This window comes from Carcharodon carcharias, chromosome 9 (assembly GCF_017639515.1).
Source record: "Carcharodon carcharias isolate sCarCar2 chromosome 9, sCarCar2.pri, whole genome shotgun sequence".
In the NCBI taxonomy this organism is placed as follows: domain Eukaryota; kingdom Metazoa; phylum Chordata; class Chondrichthyes; order Lamniformes; family Lamnidae; genus Carcharodon; species Carcharodon carcharias.
This window is the reverse complement of record NC_054475.1, coordinates 105,994,851-106,017,283: the sequence shown is the minus strand read 5'-3', so window position 1 is coordinate 106,017,283 and position 22,433 is coordinate 105,994,851. Positions and strand designations below refer to the sequence as shown.

At 40.5% G+C, this 22,433-nt stretch overlaps 1 protein-coding gene across 1 annotated transcript in view; it reads right to left on the bottom strand.

Moving 5' to 3' along the window:
- The window catches only part of dacha (dachshund a), a 400,809-nt gene that overhangs the window by 21,709 nt on the left and 356,667 nt on the right, over positions 1–22,433 (bottom strand). Inside the window, exons 7-10 of the mRNA XM_041195643.1 lie at positions 19,143–19,288; positions 14,907–15,054; positions 7,037–7,180; positions 5,395–5,463 (exon numbers count right to left, since the gene is read on the bottom strand). Coding sequence (XP_041051577.1) covers positions 5,395–5,463; positions 7,037–7,180; positions 14,907–15,054; positions 19,143–19,288 — 507 coding nt within the window. The remainder of the gene's footprint in view (positions 1–5,394; positions 5,464–7,036; positions 7,181–14,906; positions 15,055–19,142; positions 19,289–22,433) is intronic.

Genomic DNA, 22,433 nt, shown 5'->3' with positions numbered 1-22,433 from the left:
TATTCTATCCTTGGTTAATCTCTTGTTCTTTACATATTTATAAAACATCTTATTATTATCCTTGCTATTACCTGCTGATTTTTTTTTTATGCCTCACTTTGCTTTCCTAATTTCCTTTTTAATTTCACCCCTATACTTTCTATACACCAGGCTTCTTGCATTATTTAGCCATTGATATCTAACATAAGTTTCCTTTTTTTGCCACCTTTTACCCAGTATGTTGACATTCAGGGGGCTCTAGATTTGAAGTGGCATCCAGAACAGAGGCTTAGACAGGCAACTATACTTCCAGCCTTGGGCTGAGGCCAAAAATCACTTGCTCCAATGATTTTGTATCCAATGGGTGCTTTTATCCACAGGGTAGTGAAGGACAAAGCTGCAGAGTAAAATGTACCCATCTACCAAAACCAGTGAGCATTGTGTTAATTAGCATGTTGCGAGGAGGAGGAGAAACCTTTGTTCTTTACCCCCAGGATAAGCCCAACAGGCAGGGAAATGAGTCTAAAGCAATCACAAGGGCAATCACGGCCTTTGTAACCTCCCCCTGTCCAGTATGATTAATAATGGACCTGTAGCTGTCTGGTCAGAGACTCTTCAATGCTTATCGCCTTTCCCCAATAATAATGATAAGTAGAAGTTTTTTGTGTGGATTCAGTAAAGAAGTTTCCGTTTGATGTCCATATGATAGTTTGTCATAAGACTTCATTCCATCCTTCAATAAATATGTCTGAATCTCCTAGACCTGCTTCAGGCATTCTGTATTTGTCCATTAACAACGGACAAACATAGGGACATGTTTGTGGGTGCAAAAGTGCAATAAAGGTTTCTAGTGAGGTTGCTGTAAAATGAACATATCATTGCAAAAATAGTTTCTTGCTTTCACCCAAGACCAAACACTCACTGAAATTAGTTCTGCACAAGTCTTAAAATTGTTTCCATAATTTGCATCAGAAATCATTGATTTGCCAATCTTCTGAGATGTTACAGGGACAGAAAATACAGTATAAGTCATATTAACACATTTGGAGTATGCTCAGCCAAGATGAAGGGCATTCTGGAAGTACCTTGGGATGTGTTGCATTTGGCATAACCTGAAACTGAATCTCAGACCAGGGAACTGAGGGTGCTCTGAACTGAAAGCATAATGAAGCACTGATTTAAAAAGACAAGTTTGTGGATTTAAAAAAAAGACATGATTAGTTTATTTAATATGTGTCTCTTCCTATTTTCTCCAGTCATTTGAATACAACGATGCCCTAGGTTATTTATGTACTGAATCGTGATTTCAGATGTCTTGATGCAAATGAATGTAACTGATGTCCATCTATCCAAAAATTATTCAAACTGAGTAAAATGCCACATGTCAGCTAGTGTTAAATACTGTCACCTCACTCTTCTATAAAGTTTTGGATAACACTACTATAAATTGTATACCTTATAAATTGTATACCCTGTCACCTTAATCCAAGCTTTCTCAGTCTTAATTTTGCATATAATAGCCAGATTTGCCCACACTATTCAATCTTTCATTTCACATTCAGACAACTGGTCTGTATTTGAAATGGATCTTGAAATGCAGGCTAACTGCTGAGAACCTCTCAGCTCATGAGTGACAAAAGGGCATTTCACACTTCTGAAAGAGCCCCTGTATGTAATTCATCTCTGCTAGTGTTATGCCCTCTATATCCTACTACAGTCACTAACCATGTTGCTATGGGGATGCCAAAGGAACAGTTTGAATGTGCAAATGTTTTATTGCAGTTCAAGGATTTCAGTGTCCAGAGCAGGACTTGCTCACAAACCATGCCTATTTTTAATGTTTAACATAATTGTAAATGCTTCTGTGTTGTACAATTTACTCATTCAAATAAATCATACTTTACTAATTCTGTGTCTATTTATGAGATGTTGAAATAAAGATGAAAAGCCACTGAATACCTTCCCATTTTGAAACAATAAATGTTCTTCTTAAGAAGTGTTAGCTGTTGTGATAAAATAGTGTACAGAAAATAAAATGAGGTAATTATATTTGTATTCTGTTTTTTTTTGTGTAACCTGAAGCATTAAAAAATTTGACCCATCTGTGGGATATTCCAAACTGGCCTTGTGGATTCCATCACAAGGGTTTACAAAAATGCCTTGTCAAGCTGCACTCCAATGATCAAACCTTCCTTGCTTTCACTGCATTGCTCATCTCTCTCATAATGATTAAGTATGTAATTCAGCTCATATCACACATTCTGTGTCTGATTAACCATTACATTCTACCCCCACTAACTAGCCCTGTGATCTTGGATGTTTCTCTGATAGTATTTTTTGAAGGAAACAATATGTGTATTTATCAGTAAGATTAAATTAGTATGGAAATACCAGGGTGAAGTAAGGTATAAATACTAAAATAGGCACTTGCAGTTTCATGGCCGATTGCTGGGAGCACTGTTTGGCGATTGTTACCATGGTTTCCTGCATCCTGCCTATGACATGTCAACTTAAGCAATATCTGAGGAGCACTATATGGAAATTGCAATGTCTCTCTAAATCTGAGAAAGTTTTCCACACAGATTCATTTTTCTCATGGAGGTCAGTGTGAAGGTGGACTGTTGGAGGGAACAAAGTCCAACTTTGCAGTGCTAAATCAATGCTTGGATTTTTTTTCCATGGCAGAGTGAAGACCTGGCAATAAAAATGTTTTAAATCAAGTGAAATAGCAACGCTGGCAACTTTTGATTTAATCATAGAAAAGTTATGGCGCAGAAAGTGTCCACACCGGCCATAAAAAGAGAGAAAGGAAGCTAGCTGCTCATTTTTAATCCCACTTTCCAGCACTTGGTATGTAGCCTTGCAAGTTACAGCACTTCAGGTGCAGATCCAGGAACTTGATTTTGGCCAGCTATTTACTTCAAGTCAGTGGTGCATGTGCCCAGTTGGGATACATCAGAAGAGCAACAGAGAGAAGAGGAGAAACTGATTTTTATTTCTTGGTGGTTTTACATACATTTTTTTTATAAAGTGTTCATGAAACTCATCAGGTTCCCTCTTCACCTTCAAAAAAAATGTATCCCATGGACTACAAGTACCAAGAGCTCTAAGTGAGCAGCACAATTTATTGTAAATATGTGCACCAAGTGCCACATATACACATCATGCTGCAGTTGCTTCCAGTAGTATAACCTAGTCCTAGTAGGCACTCAGTTCTGGATATGTGATTGCATGCTTTTATACCTGGCACCCAGATAATGCCTTCCTGCAATTTCAAGACTGAGTTTTATCAGCTATTTGACAGATATCTGGTTCTGTATAGGGCGGACTTTACTCCGGTAACTTATCTTGTGTCAACCAATTTGTTTTGGGCATACACTGCTGCATGCCAGATTTACTCAAATTACTTAAACCTGACCTTCATATGAAGGGCTGTGACAAAGAAGTGCGCTCACCCTAGAACCTCCCCCACCTCCTCAGTGACCAGTTTATATGCCTCTTTTCAGCTGCTATCCCCTTTCTGCCCGAACTACACATTATAGCATTGTGCTGGATCATTCTCGAGGACTGGAAGAAACCTCTCCCATTATTGTAAATCAAGCAGAATAATTTGGATGCATGTCCTATGCCAAGACCTTAACTAGTGATGGGATGTTATTATCATTAAAGAAAGATCAATGTGTCCTTCACCTTCTCTGTGCTCCTAAAGGACTGTGGCCAGACTGAAGTTGGCATTTGCAAGGACATCCAGGGACAAATTATGAATCATCAGTTGAAAAAGATGCCCCCAAAATCTTACAATTTTTTCTTCAAGATCCGTTGTGGCTACGCAAAGACAACAATGCTGCAATTTAAAGTGCCACCACCATATCCCACCAGTTAGTCAATTATTCAATATGGTTGACTGCCCCAGATTTAATAAGTGAGTCCACCAACAACAATCTTGCATATAAAAGTGGGGGGGGTGGTGCGGTGAGTGGCAGCTACAATCCTTTCAGAAATCCTTGGAAGAGATACTCCAAATCCATTCTTTACAAATGGAACCATCATCTCAATAATGACATTGAATTGAGTCGATGGTGGCTCTCATTTCTTGTTGAGAGAGAGAGAGAAGGTTAGATCCTTTACTTGTGTGTGGTATTCTATGCATGGAATCTTTATAGAGCATTTGCAGTTCAACAAATATTATCACAGAATGGAAAATAAACAAGGGTAAAAATTCAAACACAAACTTCTCAATAGACCAGACTTACTGCTACAGTGAGAGCTTTTACATAAACACAATGGGTCAGTGAAGAGGTTAGTCAAGATTTCCATTATTGTGACATTTCAAGTAGTTTACTTTAGCTATGTGATTAAATATTTAATTTTGAGATTTGTTAAAGGGGAACTCTAATAATTTTACCAAATTATCATACATCACTGTCAAACAATTAAACTTTGGAGCAGTCCATCAGAAAAGATGAAAATTAATCAAACTATTAAGACAGACTTATTTAATATCTCCCAATATTCTAAATTTGGCAATTAGGTTAGTAATCAAGCTTTTTTGTTTGGCCTAGTAGATGATTGAGAAACTTAAGGGATGAATTACTAGTTTCTTCTCCTAGAGTTTCCCTTTAAGTTTTAACGAGCAAATTTATGGGTGGAAAAGTTGCTGAGAACAAAAAAAGGAAAGACAAACAAACAAACAAAGGAAGCCTAGGAAAGGAAGAAGCAGCCTACAATCAAAACTCGCGTGTTTATCGCATATCACTTGTAATGAGACACAAATCTGGGTTCAACATGTGCACATAGACTTTTCCTGTGGGAAAGTACAAACAAGCAAACATAAAAATCCCTCAATGTTTTTGCTCTGTGAATGTAGGTTTCAAATAATAAAATCCAAAAGGGAATCTCGGATATGGACAGTGAAGTGCTACCCCATGTCACCTGTGTTTGGTGGGTTTTAAAGCACTCTCTGTATTATCTTTAGAAAACACATTAACTTCTTTTCTCTAATATCTTAACACAACTGGTAACTAATGGGTTGGTGACCATTTGAAATTGCAAAGATAACGTGCTACTTTCTGTGAAAAATAGCAATTTACACGGCTACTAGAAAACACTGTCCCATTTCCTCAGTAGTGTCAACAATGCAGTATTTGTTTCCCAGCAGTTTCTGGTTCAAGTGTTAAGGTTTTTCTTTTACCCAACAGTGAACTTCAGCAGATTTTTAAGTTGTTGAAGATTGCTGAAAACTTTATTTTTGATCTGCTTCATTGTTTCAAATCATCAAACAGCAAAGCAGACGGTGATATCCTTCAATGCTAAAATTAACTAATCCTCGTTTACCGCTATAACTCCCTAACCCCCAATCCCCCCAAAAAGGCCCTTGAATTTCACTACTTTGTATGGGATACAGTCTGCGCCCACCTTGTACTGTTGCTGTTGTGTCAAGCTGAGTCCCACAGTGTTCAACTTCCATCTCGGGAATGACTGCATCTAAAAACAAGTTGATTAAATCAGTCGATGTCTACTTTCAACTGCCTAATTTTTTTTTTCTTTCACATTTTTATCTTCTTTAAAAGTAATGATTACTTCTGTATGTAATACGATAGGTTAACTAGAAGAGTGAACTCTGGTTTGCACGGCAACTTATCATGTGATCACTAATGAGCAAAAGGGTTTAGTTCCAACAGTTCAGTAACTCTATTAACCTCTGATCTCATCAAATCCACAATGTGCATAATGTTCCGAGGGTAATTTTTACACACATCAGAATGTGTGTGACTATAATTAAAATGTGTTCATTATGCATAATGAAAAGCTATAACACAATTTGGAAATGAGTCCAAGTCATGTGCAAAAAATCATTTAATTCATTTGTTATTATCTTCACACTGAGAGATTTTCGATGTGGCTATTCTTGGATGAGAGGAACCAGTTTATATTCCCAGAATGAACCCTGCATTATTTGGCTACCTATTCTATGCAGGATGAGTCACTAGGCAGACTAACTCCACTAAAGTGACTGACTGTTTTGGCCTTAAAAAGATTAGGCAAATTCAGAGCCTATATCGAACTTCTGCCTTTTATAATCTTGCACAATACTTAATCAAAAATAAATGTTATTAATATTCTGATTTAAGGATTACATGCCCTTGAAGCTTGCTATCATTTTCCCTGCATGAAGGCAATTCTTTAATGTTTACTAATCTTCCTTTACATATTTTGCAGTTACTGGCATTTTGTGCAGTAATATATAATTAAAAGAAAATTTCATGTTTATTTGCACCTGACAAAATAATCAGGGGAACAAATCAGCACATTATACTCCCTCACGTCTGCTGTTTGTACAAGTCCTCCATCCATAACTGAGTAATCAATCATAATACAAGCCCCCTATGTAAGGCTATGCAAAGAACGCTCCCCATTTCCCCGTAGCAACAGAAAATCAATGAAATTTATATTCAATAATGAACTTTAAAAAGCTCAATGTCATGGTTCAGTTAATATTTATACCTAATTTGCCAAATAAACATCTCCATATGGCCAGCATGTTAACAGTTAAAAATGTGTAATCTGTGTCTCCTTATGTCCTCTACAATGAAAAAGGAAGAAACTTAATTCAATGCTCAAAGAAAAAATGATTTGCATTTCTAATACACACCCTTGTCTGGGGATAATAGAATAGATAGCCTAATAATGCAGGGTTTATTCTTGGAATATAAACTGGTTGTTCTGGTAGGTGCCCATTGAACTCAAACTCACAATGAAGATTTTGTAGGGATTAGGGTAAAAAGAGAACATGCTGGAATATTTTCAGTAAAGATTTTGTTTGCTCTTGTTGTCTAATTGTATGACACTTATGCACATTAACTGTTCTTTCTCCAAAAATGAGTGAAGATGAGTTAATGCTGACCCTTTATCAGTTCTGACAGAGTGCCTACACCAGAGCTGTTAATCTACCTTTCATTATTGTTCTTAATTTTTGATGGGCCCTGATGTGCATTTCCACTCAGTTTCATTTTCATTCATAAGACTTGCGTTGTGTATAAAGTGATGAGAGCCGTACCATTGAGCACCCTGAGACTTTCTGTCGATGTGGCCTGTTGTAAAGCTTGCTCCACTTGCTCTCGTCGCTTCGACTCAAATTCGAGCGCCTCCTGTAATTTCCTCTTTGCCTTTTTCTCTTTCTTCAGTCGCTTTTGAATTGTTGCTAGATTTGCAAAATACAAGTTTGGAACAATTGACTTAATGTATTTTTTAAAAATTCACATAAGGCTGAAAGCTCAGCATGCCCAAGATCATTTCCATGTTGTTTTGTGTTCTGCATACGTGAACAATTTATAGAATCACATATAAAAGTCTTAAATCTTAACTGAGCACAACCTATTGTTTCAATCAAAAGAGATTTATATTCAGCACAGATTTATATTCCCGGTTTATTCCTGCTAATTTCAGGTTTCACAACATGTCTCACTTAGTGGGTGTGCTTCCCATGGCTTGGGGGAGGGGGCACCCATCCCACCACCCATCCCACCACCCCGAGCTCACCCTCCCCATAATACTAAAATTGGCAGCCTGCCCACCATGTTAAAATGACCATTTAAGGTGAAAGGCAATCGCAGGGCAGCCCCCTTTAGACTGAAACTCCCTTCCTTCCTGTCCGCTCTCTCTCTTAAATCCATCCTCCCCACCTCCTATTGCCGCTCTCCCTAATGCTCCCTAACCCTCCTGGCCCAAGACCCTGGACTTACCTGCTCTGGGGATGCTAGGCCTTGGGCTCCTCTCTTCAGCTGTAGTCCCAGCAGCTGCCACTGCACCTTCCTGGCACTGTCAGGACTGATGGAGTTGCCAGCCAATCAGGTTGGCTGACAGCTCCAGAGGGCAGGGCTTCCACACCAATGAGGGGTGGAAGTTCCACTCTGCCCTCGTTAATGAACCCCGCAGCACTTTATTGCTGTGGGGCTTGTTGGTATGGAGCTGGTCGACTTCGCGCCAACATGGTTCTGGTGTGGGGGGGGGAGGGGGGGGGGGGGGGTGGCGGAGGTGGGGGGGTACCATCCATCAACACTTCCCCCACCCCGTATTATTCTGCCCCATGTTTTATTGGATAACACCATAATTGTTATAATGGTACAAAGTCTTTATCACCATTATCAGGATCTAAATCTGTAAAGAATATGTTACGTTCACACTGTGATTGTATAATACTACATTACATTGCACAACGGCTGTTTTATTCACATTAACAATCATTTTTTCCTCCAGTTGATTGTCTTCAATATTGTTTGACAATCTAATGTAATAGACTGAATTTTTGTGAAGCACACAATTGCAGCGACACACCAATCAAAGGAGGTACCCCATAATGTGCCCTGTCTTCCTCATGCATACCCTGCTGCAAGAACATGAAAGTCCGACTGTGTCATGAGAAGTCTGAAAGCTATGGGAACTAATTAAATAAATCCGCACCTCCCAATTACAAGTTTCGGGAGTTGCATTAAAAAAGAAAATGGTGAAAATGGAACCAGAATGATGGGATAAATGGAAAGAATATGGTCTGAACAACATTATCTTTGTGTGGTTAGGAAGTTGGGTCTGCTGCGTTTATCTCCATGGGTTCAGTGGTGTAATTCATCCTGTTAAGCAGTCTGATGGTCTGCTTTTTGTTATTCTTCCATGGGATGTGGGTGTCGCTGGCTAGGCCAGCATTTTTATTGCCCATCCCTAACTGCCCTTGAGAAGGTGGTGGCGAACTGCCACCTTGAACCGATGCAATCCACATGGTGGATGTACAGAGGGAGTTCCAGGATTTTGACCCAGCAACAGTCAAGGAACGGCGATATAGTTCCAAGACACGATGGATTTTTAAATCTACATTTATTTCCTGGGATCCACCAGCCTGGTAGTATGACCTATGAGTGTAACAATGAAATCCTCCTATGGCCTAGAGTGAAATTCTCTGTCTCAAGCACGTGTAATCTCCTAATCTTTCTGAAACAAGCATATGTTTTCACTTTGGGGAATCTTTAAATGAAAGTGATAACAATAGAAAAATATGACTAATTCCTCAACAACCAGGGTAGAGTTTGCTTCTCCCCTGCAGGCTCTCTGCTGCCTTCTATTGATTTCTAATATCTATGTTGAATTCTGAAAAGCTTCTCTTCAAAGAATGTTTTTTGATGGCATTAGGATAATCAAACATTGCTTCATTAGCAAACTCTTCAAAATAACCCATCCTACATTTGAAATACATCCTGACTGCCACTGGATGGCCAACTCAAGATGGGATGATCTGGAGCAGAAAACCTCTTTAGGCAAGCTTCTTCTCAATGCATCTGAAGACCACTTATTTGTCAAAACAGCTTGTGCTGGTTAAGGCTTGGGGTGCTCCTCTAAAAGTTTTCATGTGGAACTAAAAGTACTGTCTAGTTCCAGATACAATGATGGAGCTAGAAAGGTTTAAAGAAAGAAATAAATGGACTTTTTATAATAAGAAAAAGGGCATTGTATCTTTGACATAGCAAGATACAGGATGAGAAACCAAAGCAGACACATGCAATAAAATAATCCTTCTCGATTTCAAAAATTAATCCCGCTAATGCGTTATTCCCACTAATGTGTACCATTATGATCAGATTGGATTTTTTTCAATTAAGTCCTGAAAGTTCTATTAGTGCCCCTTGTATTGCCAATAAAAATGGTAAAATGTTACAACATGGACGGAGTTGCAATTGTTCACTTTGTGAAATGAGGGGCAACAACTTACTATTAATTGCGCTTTAAAATGTAACTTTTGTCAGATGGCACTATTTGGAGAACTGTAGGCTGCAGACTTTGTTGAAGAGTGACTACTCTAATGACAGAATGCAATCACTTGTTTCAAACATTACTACTTTGGTCAGTCCATAGTCTATTATCAGTCATTGTTCAGCTGCATTTTCTAGCTGAAATCATGATTTTGATTAGGCATCCTTGAGCAGGGTGATATTTGGACTTGTAAAATGAGATTAAATCAATCTGTTTGCAACATTTGAACCTGAGATGAGCTTCCTACCTCATTCCTGCCATCACTAAGCATGCCATTTCCATAACATTGCCCAAATTTACCCAGATTACATTTACCTGCCGTTGAAACCCTAATTCATATCTTTGTTGCCTCTTGGCCTGACTATTCCAAAGCATTCCTGTCTGGTCTCCCACATTCTACTCTCATAAACTTGAGGTCATCCAAAACTCTGCTGCCCATTTATTAGTTCACTGCAGGCCCTGTTTCCTTATCACCCCTTTGCTTCCTGACCTACACTGGATCCTGGTCAAGCGACATCTTGATCTTAAAACTTTCATCCTTGTTTTTAAATCCCTCCATGGCAATAGCCCTCCCTATCTTTGCAAACTCCTTCACAGAATCACACAGTGCAGAAGAGGCCCTTTGGCCCATCGAGTCTGTACTGACATGTGAGAAACACCTGACCTACCTACCTTATCCCATTTACCAGCACTTGGCCCATAGCCTTGAATGTTGTGACATGCCAAGTGCTCATCCAGGTGCTTTTTAAAGGATGTAAGGCAACCCGCCTCCACCACTCTCCCAGGCAGCGCATTCCAGACCGTCACCACCCTCTGGGTTAAAAAGTTTTTCCTCACATCCCCCCCAAACCTCCTGCCCCTCACCTTGCTTGTGTCCCCTCGTGACTGACCGTTCAACTAAGGGTTCAGCCCTATAACCCATTGAGATACCTGCGCTCCTCTAATTCTGGCCACTTCTGCATCCCCAATTGTAATTTCTCCACCACGTAGCTGCACCTTCAGTTATCTAGGTCCTAAGCTCTGAAATTCCCTCTCTACCTCTCTGCTTTTCTTATAGATGCTCCTTTAAAATCTATTTCTTTTTACCAAGCTTTTGGTCATCTGATCCAATATCTCCCTATCTGGCTTGGTTTCATATTTTGTTTTATGATGCTCCTGTAAAGCACCTTAGGACATATCATTACGTTAAAGGTACAATATAAAGTTGTTGTTAAATGCATCTGAGTCATCCCCTCAAACTATTCAGTTGCTACAATCTTGAGATAGCGAGAGCACAGATATCATTATGGTTAAAAGCAAATATAAACTGAAAGCAAAATACAGCGGCTGCTGTATCTTTAGCTCTGAAGAAGAGTCATACGGACTCTAAACGTTAACTCTTGTTTCTCTCTCCACAGATGCTGCCAGACCTGCTGAGTGTTTCCAGCATTTTCTGTAATTATTATTACGGTTACATTGTTAGAAGTATTAAAGCTCATATAACTGTACAATGCTGTTAAAATACTTACAGCTGATTTAAAGAATTTGGAAATATGTAACATATGACAAGAGAAAACCTAAACGTTCTATTTCTTGAGTATTGGATGTATATAATACATATTATTCTAGAATGCTTCTCCCACAAAAATAGGTCAGTTTTGTTAATAAATAAATTAATCCCATAATGGGGGATGAATAGGATATCCTCCCTGATCTAGTTCAGAACAATTCTGAATTTGTGAACTGCAGATGAGGGGGTAGATGCCAACAACCTTCTAATGATTGGACAGATATAATCCTGTAAAGGTTTTTTTTCCATTTGCTGAAATCAGAAGCTGACAATTGAGGAAAATTCAGCTGTCAAAGCTGTACGTGGGAGTTGAACATACTCAGCTGCTTAAATTGCCGGTTAGCAGTGTTGTTGAGCAGCTGAGAGCAGTCGCTGGTGTTTAAATTGTAAGTTACTTCTTAGACCATGAACCAGCAGCCAGAAGGGGACAAGACTCCTAACTGCTCCAGTTAGACTTGCCATTGCCCCTACATGTGCAACATTAAGTGGAGAGATTCTTTTATTTTGAACAGTAGCACAAGTTTAAACAGCTGTTTGGCAAACTGTCAGAGCTACATGTGCTCCTCCACCCTCCTCCTCCTACAGTATACCTGCAGTATTTTAGAACGTGGGTGCTCTTATCTCCACCAAGTGATCAATTTGAGCTATGTCATCAATGGGAGACTTCACACCAATATATCTCATTTCTTTGATAAGATGAGATGATGTAGAATGAGAGGAGACTTGTGGAGAAGAAACACCAACATAGATCAAAATGGTTTGTTCCTATGCTGTAAATTCTGTATAACAAAGTTGTTAACCCATTTTAAACACATTGCCACCTTAACTAAAATATTAGACGAGCAAACTTCATAGTCATATATCCATGCAATAGGATTTCGAGCTGGCATGTATTTTGAATAATATTATTTAAGACATGTTTCTTAGATCTCTGATGGTGGTAGGAACATCAGTCTTATGAAGCTCAGCAGCTGGAGTCTCACTTGTTAGTTGCAAACTGTTACTTATCAGTGTTATGTGGTGGAGAATAAAACATCACTAAACCATATAGATAAACTGACCAAGGAACATGTTACTTGGATGCAAATTTGAATGAACGATAGATAATCGATGTACCACAGTTTGCTAACAGTTGATAATTTAATCAGAACAAGATCTTAAAATTGATGCAGGAAAAATTATACTGCTACATCTAGGCGAAGTTGGCAGTAGACTGATTTCATTTAGTATGCTCAACACCATATTGGGATTGGCACTCTCATGGCAGAGAGTTGGCAAAATAATGCAGTCCTTCTTTGCTGGCCTCTAAATTGCTCCCAGTCCTTGGCCTTACGACTTTTTCTGCCAACTTTATAAGCCACTTCTTTTGATCTAATGCAATCTTTAACTTATCTTGTTAGCCACAGTTGATTCAACTTTCCTGTTGGGTTTTTGTGTTTAAGAGGAATGCATATTTGTGTAGAGCATGTAATACTTATTTAAATACTAGCTGTTGTCTGTCTATTGTCAATTTTTTTAGTGTATTTTCCCAATCCACCAAAGCTAACTTATCCCTTATACCTTCACAGTTTCCTTTGATCAGATTTAAGACTCTGGTTTTAGAATGAACTATATCACTTTCAAACTTAATGTAAAAATTCTATCATATTATAGTTATTATTTCCTAAAGGCTCTTATACAGCAAGGTTATTAACCAGCCCTTTCTCATTACATAATACAAAATCTAAAATAGCCCGATCCCTAGTTGGCTCTTCAACATACTGCTCCAGAAACCCATCTCATGCACATTCCAGGAATTCATCCTCAACAGCATGAGTGCTAATTAGGTTTACCAGACTATATGTAAATTGAACTTGAACTTGCCCATTATTACTGTATTATGCATGTTACATGCAGCTCTAATTTCCTGATTTACACTGACCGCAACGTTACCACTACAGTTTGGTGGCCTATAAACAACTGCCTGTTTCTTAGCTCCATCCAAACTGATCCTACATCTTGTTCCTTCATTCTAAGATCCTCTCTAATGTACTCATCTTGTCCCCTATTAACAGTGTTTTCCCACCTCCTTTTCCTTTTTACATTTCCTTCCTAAATGATGAATGTCCTTGAGTTCCCAGTCTCGGTCACCCTGTAACCGCATCTCTGTAATGGCAATTATATCATACCCATTTAACTTTATTTGTGCCTTCAAATCATCTACCTTATTGTGAATGCTGCATGCATTCAGATAGAGTGCCCTTAACTTTGTCTTTTTAAAATTATTCTGTATTCTGATCCTATTTGATACTTGCCTTCACTTTGTTTGGTTTCTATTTTCGCTTACTACTTTTCTACTTCCCGATACTAGTTTTGCTTCCCCACAACCTGAGCTCCCCTCAGATTCCTATCCCCCGCCAATCTAGTTGGTTTAAACTAGATGGTTTATTCCCAACAGCACCAAGATGTTAGTCCTGATCCTGCTAAGGTACAACATGTCCATCTCAGTGGTAAAATTGGTACCATGATAGATTTTATTCTTAGAGAGGTAAAGTCCAAAACCATAGTGAAACAATGGGAATTTGCATTCAAAGGGGAAAGTATGTATAAAGGAGCAAAGGTTGTGTTTAAGGGCAGGCATTCTGAGATTTAACACAAGTGTGAAAAGCCTCCGGCATCTAAGCCTCAAGCTGTTGTCTACAAGGAACTGAAGCTGAGAAAAACTCACCTTGAATTTGACTGTTCAGGGTATTGTGTGTTACTTTGCCTGGGTCTTTTAAAATCTATGTCTCTCATGTTGCCTTAATGGAGGTGTAACTGGGGTTTAGATTAATTAGGGGATTTAGAAGTTATCCTAGTGGTAATTTGTAGATCTATGTATGTGTTTAAAATTATTTCTTCTATTAATAAAGGTTTAATTTAGTTTTGTAAGAAACCTATAAGACTTGGTGGCCTTTTCACTGAATTCAAAGCTCACATCTCGAAATAAGTACAAATTGCAAATAGTTGTGTCCCTCTTCAAGTGTCCCTCTGGGATTTGGGCAGCTTGGCATTCACCATCTGCCTGCTGTAACACTTGGACTGAGTCAGGATAGGATTGCGCTTCAAAAATTAAAATCATTATCCATATCCATTACTTTTCATAAAACTGCTTTTTTGATAAGTGATCTCAAATTTGTCCCTTGCGCAATAAATATTACAAAGAAATTTTCTTGCCAAATATCGAAAAACAGTATCTAACTAGGTCTTGATTAGACTAAAAACTGCTGCAGTATTACAGACATATAGTTATTCCAAGGATTCTTCCCTGTTCCACAACATCGAGGTTTGGCACCTGTTTAGATTATTTGTGCTGGTGAACTTAGTCTGGTGATATTGCTGGAAAAGGTGGCAATATCCCACTCTGGACTCCTTTGTAAGGAACTTACGCTGTGATACATTCATCCATAAGGGCCTTAATCTCTGCCGAGCTGACAATCTTTTCCATCTTGTGCAGCTATTGTTGACTCTAAACCGAGTCAAACAAGCCAGCTCAGACTCAAGAGGAGCATTAAGCTTTGAGTGGGCTGTAAAATTTCTGCTTGATTTCCATGAGACCTACCTCTATTGTGCTGTTCTGCTGTGAGTTGTCGCTCTAAGGTTTCTCTCATTTCTCTCTCCCTGAACAGCTCCAGTTTGAGTTCTTTCTTCTCCTGTTGTATCTGCTTCTCCTGCACGCGTGCGTTGTCTACAGCCACCTTCAGCAGGCCCTGTGCAATTACAGAAATAGTGAAATAAGAGCAACTAAACCTCAGTAATACAGCAGAGATCTATAAACCTGTGAGCAAAGCATTTTTTTTTCTATAACTTCACTCTATCTCTTGCTGACTATTGATATTCCAAACTTAAGTACAGCACTGTTCTCTAACCAAATTGAAACAGCAAAACTTTTTGAGATCCCACCTCCCATGCTAATTTTTTCCTCTCTCAATGTTCACCTCTGATCAGGTCAATTGATTTAAATAAATTTGATCTAATTTCCATTCTCAACACTTGCAAACTAACAAATGCTTTGGGTTACCGATCTTTTGGGAGAATAGGACAGTTTTCAAAGATTCTATATCTTGATGGCTGACTTTTTTTTTCTATTTTTTGTAACGGGTCAAGAATGGATCACATAATTGTAGCAAATAGGAACTGTGGCATTTGTGAAGGACTGGGGAACTTTCCTAAATGAAAATAGGAAACCCACACTGCTCAGCTACACTTCCCCAAAAAGTGGGAAGAAAATCCTGATTGGTCCAGAAGCATGATAACATTTCAAATCCGATAAGAAAATGTCTTGTGACAGTCAAGTTGTTTTCTATTGGAAGCCAGTTTATGGCCAGGATATCCTGCTCGGCGAGCTGTTGGGGGGGGGGGCCGCTTGCAAACGCGTAAAATGACGCGGGATGACGTCAGGCGGAACTCCTGACATCACCCATTTAAATTTTCAGGTAGGCAGGAGCTCAGCAGAATCAGCTGTGCATACGCCGCCCTGTCAATGGCCAATTGAGGCCACTGACAGAGTCATTAAACTAATTAATGCACCTGCCCGTCCAACCTTAAGGTTGGACGGCAGGCCAGGAGCCCTGGCGGGAATTAGAAAAAGCATAAAAACTCATCCATGGGCGGGATGAGGTTACATGTAGGTTTTTAAAAATTTAATAAAGTGTATTTAAAAGTGATGGACATGTCCCAACTCACATGAGGGGACATGTCAGGGAAATTTTTGTATTTTTACGATTTTTTTATTGTACAGCCAATCTCCCTGAGGCAGCACTTAGCCTCAGGGAGATGAATGCCCTCTCTCGTGCGCATATGAGAAAAAGCATACTCTCGGCTCAGGGAATCCCACTCCCCCCAACCGCACAGGGAGCGCATAGCTCCTCCTGGTGGACGTCACGCTGGGCGGGCCTTAATTGGCCCGCCCACGTAAAATGGCAGCACGCCCCCAATTGGGGGCGTCAATCGGAGGCACGCCTCCGTGCGCTCGCTTCTAAACTCCCCCCCCACCCCCGGCAGGGGGAAAACTCTGCCCTAAATATTTGTCAAAGGTCCTAAGGTCACAGAATGACAAATATCTGAATGCTCAGGTTGGCCTGATGTGACTTCCATACCTATTCTCTTCTACGTGACAAAATGCATAAACAAGACCCACTTGCATCCTTGACGCCTTTATCCATAGTATGACATTGAATTATTCTGCAACATTTTAAAGCTTTTATTTTAAAAATTCAGAACTAGGCTGCTGAGAAATTACATAGAAAACTAATGTGTATTGTACAGCAAAATTTAATCTATCTTTTTAGTCTGCCCTTTGCAAAAAGTGCGTAAAATTCAACAATTTAATGATCCTTGTGTAAAGAAGAATATTTTAGTCTTTATAGAGTGGAAGGAAAGAATGGAACAAGGAAAGCTGAACTAATTATGGGTGGATGGGAGGGAGAAGTTTGAACAGCGCAGTTTTTAGGTAGTTGAAAGCAAGAAGAGAAGTGGCAAACCAAAAATTTGGTGAGTTAGCAGTTACTGTGAGAACAGCTGCCATTTATGCAGGAGAGGGAGTAGGTAGAAAGTAATCCAGTGCAGATGAATCAAGAGTACATAGTCACACACAGCTGGAGGTGATATTTTAAATGGGTTGTAAGTCATTCAAAATAAAGATATGGATTTGTAAGTCAATTAGTTCAAAGGTTGGGCATTTTTGCAAAAAGAAGGATGTCTGTATAGGCCTTCTGTAGGATATAATATGGCCAAGGAGTTCAGAGTACTTTGTAGCTGGTGGAGAAGCTGATGAAGACAGCATTGGTGAATTGAATGGTTGGGGTTTTAAACTTAAGGCATGTGTTGAAATTAGAGAAACAAGTTTAAAAAAAAATTCTAGAAAATGCTATTAATCAAGTGAAACACATATTGAACATGCCAACCTTGGAATGGGCACTTTCTTTATAGCATATTTAAATTAGATTCTCCACCTTTAAATAGGCTGGGGTTTGCAAACATTATCCGAATGTATTTTATAATTTAAAATCAATAGAATAGTGTTTCATTAGACTAGGCTCATGTCAATGTTATTTATTATGCAACACAGGAGATGTTGAATGGCTAATGATATAATTAATCATTATTAACTACAATTTTCCATATTTATTGCATCACTGCTTCCAGTGATTAGGTCTGCCTCTTTTGGTGGGAGGAAGGGATTATATTCATGCCTGTTGTGTTACTAAAGTAAGATGCCAGTTTATTGAGCAATCGGTATTCCATTGTGGAAAGGTGTTGAAAGTCTGCTAAATTAAATGCAATCTCAAAAGGATTGTAATTTGTAATAATTTGGGACATGATTATGGGCCAGTCTGCTAAAGGTAATTTCTTTCAGCGAAAACAATTTGATGCTCCTAAATGGGTGATCCTATTAAGCAGAACTCTGTTATTTGTCTTTTTACCAGAACTTAGTCTATTAGTTTCTGAGAAAAGGTTCTGAGAAAGACTTTGATCATATCTATTTTTTTGAAGAGAACTTGTTGAGCCTGGTTACCACTCTGAAAGCCCATCCCTATCTTTGTAACTTGCTACAACCCCCTCCCGCATCACCATCTTCGTATTGATTTTGGACTTTTGTTTACTTCCTGCCTTTCGCCTCACCGCTGGTGACATGCCTTCACCCATCTAAGCTCAAACGTTCTGAATTTCCATCCTTAATCTTCGCTCTATGGGTGCAATTTAATGCCCCCCCCCCCCCCCCCCACCTCACCGATAGCGAGTTTGGTTGTGGGGGGGGCATTTAATCAGGATGAGAGGGTGGTGGATGGGCACTCCTCCACCTTTCCACCTCCACCCCAATTAAGTCCTTAGTGGCAAGACCCACTTATGCCCACTTAAGGACCTCGTCCCGCTGCTGCTGGCATTTGCCCAGTGGCAGGCAGGGGACTTACTATGCATGAAGCTCCGAAAAGTAACTCGGTTGGAGTTGCTAATTGGCTTTTGGGGGCCATCGTTCAAAGACACTCAGTGCCCGATCATGGGGCCCGATATCAGGAAGAAGGGTCCCACGAGAGCCACCCCATCCCCTTGCTGCCAATCCTTCACGACCCCACCGCCCCCTTGCTTTCACTCACCTGCGTCTGAGTCCTCAGCAATCCTGAGCCTCAGAGACGCCACCGCCTCTCCAGAGGCACTGCTGAGCAATGAATAACAGGCTGGCAGTTCTCGGTAGGTGGGACCTCTGCCCCCAGGATCCTTGACCCTGGGGAAGCCCGGTGCTGCCCAGTTAAGTGCCTAACTGGCATTTAATGGGCTTCCTGAAAAGAGCTGATGTGTGGCTCGCACTAACTCTCCAGAGGGCAGGGGAGACCGCAGTTGCCTCTATTAAATGCTGCTCTAGGTCTCCTTCCTCCTCCTTCTCCTCCTCAAAATCCATCTATTTGAGCAAACCTATGCCTTTGGCTTGGTGTCCATTTTCTTTTCACCTCCTGTGAAGCACTACTACCAATTTTCTATATTTAAAGTGACTATACAAGAAGATGTTGTTGCTAGTGCTTTCTGGTGTTTGTTCTTTGTAGCTAGCTAATTATAACAAGTGCACTCCAAATACATGGAAATTTTCCCTCCTATTTTATAATGAGGCATTTTAAATTTGCATTAATGTCTGCCCCTTCCTTCTGCTATTGCAGCACCTGCCTGGTTGGATGCCCTTCCATAAATTAAAAGCACTGGGATTGATGACCACTTCAATGTTTAGTAAATGATCAGGTCACAATAAACACCAAACAATACTCTTCCCTATTCCATTCTAGATTTTTCATGCTTTTAGGTTTACCTGAATATTGGTTAGAAGTGTTTCTATTGAGGATAATCCATCAGCAAATAAAAATGGAGCAGGAAACCCAGGCGGCAAGGCTTGCCCAGCCATGTGAAACTTCTCAATGCTGGTTCTGATGGTGGGCATCATGAGCTGAGTCTCATCTACATAATATAAAATAGAATAGTTAAGTGATAAATTATGGAACTTTCAGAACGCATAACAGTAATACTCTGGTGCATGCAATCTATGTTGAGCAGCATGTGTTCATAATTGGATAGTTCAAGCTAAAATATGGTATATTTACTTATGACACAGAAGAGATCAATAAGTTGAAATCATCCTGGTGTACCTTGCATTCCTCAGTCTTTCAATTAATTGATTATGTATGAACTCATAAATGAGAGAATGATGCACAGACTTGCATGTGGTTCTGAGTTCAATCAAGGCCATGCTGTATACACATATAAACCCAAAGTAGGTGTACTGTGTACTAACCAGCTGTTGATTTTTATTGTATACACAAGATGTATGTTCCCCCTTGGAAAAGATTGAGTCTTACAGCTGATGAGCTGATGGGTAAAGAAGTTATTGAGAATGAACACAGGGTTGTGATGTCAAAGATACAGCAGTACAATAAATAAACATCAGTCAAAACTCTGCCTACCACTTCTCTCAGAATCAGTAACTGAACTTGTACTTTTAAAAAATTAATTTATGGGATGTGGGTGCCGCTTGCTAGGCCAACATTTAATGCCCATCCCTAATTGCCCTTGAGAAGGTGGTGGTGATGGTAATGGTCATTGGTTTGGGAAGGTGCTGTCTAAGAAGGCTGGTGAGTTCCTGCAACCCATCTTGCAGATGGTACACACCGCTGCCATTGTTTGTTAGTGGTCGAAGGAGTGGATGTTTGTGGAAGGAATGTCAATCAAGTGGACTGCTTTGTCCTAGACAGTGTCATGCTTCTTGAGTATTGGAGCTACACTCGTCCAAACAAGTGAAGTGTATTCCATCACACTCCTAACTTGTACCTTTTAGATGGTGAACAGGCTTTGGGAGTCAGGAGGTGAGTTACTTGGTGTAGGATTCCTAGCCTCTGATCTGCTCTTGTAGCCACGATATTTATTTGGCTAGTCCAGTTCAGTTTCTGGTAAAATGTTGATAGTGGGGGGTTCAATGATGGTAATACCATTGAATGTCAAGGGGCGATGATTAGATTCTCTCTTGTTGGAGATGGTCATTGCCTGGCACTTGTGTGACGTGATTGTTATTTGCCAGTTGTCAGCCCAAGCCTGGATATTATCCAGGTCTTACTGCATTTGGACATGGACTGCTTCAGTATCTGAGGAGTCATGAATGATGCTGGACATTGTGAAATCATCAGCGAACATCCCCACTTCTGACCTTATGATGGAAGGAAGTTCATTGATAAAGCAGCTGAAGATGGTTGGGCCTAGGACGCTACCCTGAGGAACTCCTCCAATGATGGCCTGGAGCTGAGATGATTGACCTCCAACAATCACAACCATCTTCCATTGTGCTAGGTATGACTCCAGCCAGTGGAGAGTTTACCCCATGATTCCCCTTGACTCCAGTTTTGCTTAGGCTCCTTGATGCCACACTCTGTCAAATGCTGCTTTGATATCAAGGGCAGTCACTCTCATTCCGCCTCAGGAGTTCAACTCTTTTGTCTATGTTTGAACCAAGGCTGTAATGAGGTCAGGAGCTAAGTGACCCTTCGGAACCCATACTGAGCATTAGTGAGCATGTTATTGCTAAGCAAGTGCCACTTCATAGCACTGATGATGACCCATTCCATCACTTTAGTGAAGATTGAGAGTAGACTAATGGGGCGGTAATTGGCCGGGTTGGACTTATCCTGCTTTTTGTGTACATGACATATCTGGGCAATTTTCCACATAGTCGGGTAGATGCCAGTGTTGTAGCTGTACTGGGACAGCTTAGCTAGGGGTGCAGCAAAGTTCTGGAGCACAAGTGTTCAGTACTATTGCCGGAATATTGTCAGGGCCCAAAGCCTTTGCAGTATCCAGTGCCTTCAGCCATTTCTTGGTATCACATGGAGTGAATCAAATTGGTTGAAGTCTGGCATCTGTGATGCTGTAGACCTATGGAGGAGGCTGAGATGGATCATCCACTCAGCATTTCTGGCTGAATATTGTTGCAAATGCTTCAGCCTTATCTTTTGCACTGACGTGCTGGGCTCCTCCATCATTGAGGATAGGGATATTTGTGGAGCCGCCTCCTCCAGTGAGTTGGTTAATTGTCCACAATCAATCATGACTGGATGTGGCAGGATTGCAGAGCTTAGATCTGATCCGTTGGTTGTGGAATCGCTTAGCTCCATCACTTGCTGCTTGTGCTCTTTGGCAGGCAAGTAGTCCAGTGCTGTAATTTCACCAGATTGACACTTCATTTTTTGGTATGCCTGGTGCTGCTGCTGGCATGCTCTCCTCCCTTAGGGGAGGTGGTGGCGTAGTGGTATTGTCATTGTACTAGTACTCCCGATACCCAGGGTCATGCCTGGGTTAGAATCCCACCACAGCATATGGAAAAATTTGAATTCAATTAAAAAATCAAACAATGACCATGAAAGCATTGTCGATTGTCGTAAATACCCATCTGGTTCATTAATGTCCTTTAGGAAAGGAAATCCGCTGTCCTTGCCTGGTCTGGCCTACATGTGACTCCAGACCCACAGCAATGTGGTTGATTCTTAAATGCCCTCTGAAATGGCCTAGCAAGCCACTCAGTTCTCAAGGGTAATTAGGGATGGGCAATAAATGCTGGTCCAGCCAGTGACACCCATATCCCATGAACGATTAAAAGTGGAGTAGGGGATACGCTGGGCCACGAGGTTACAGGTAGTGGTTGAGCGCTGTTAATGGGCCACTGCACCTCCTGGATGCCCAGTCTTGAGTTCCCAGATTTGTTCAAAATCTATCCCATTTAGCACGGTGGTAGTGACACACAACCCTCAATGTGAAGACGAGACTTCGTCTCCACAAGGATTGTGTGGTGGTCACTCCTACCGATTACTGTCATGGACAGATGCATCTGTCCATGCATCAGATGGATTTTACGGCAGGCAGTTGGTGAGGATGAGTTCAAGTATGTTTTTCCCTCTTGTTGGTTCCCTCACCACCTGCCGCAGACCCAGTCTAGCAGCTATGTGCTTTAGGACTCGACCAGCTCGGCCTGTGGCAGGTGGTCTTGGTGATGGACATTGAAGTCCCCCACCCAGATTACATTCTGTGCCCTTGCCACCCTCAGTGCTTCCTCCAAGTGATT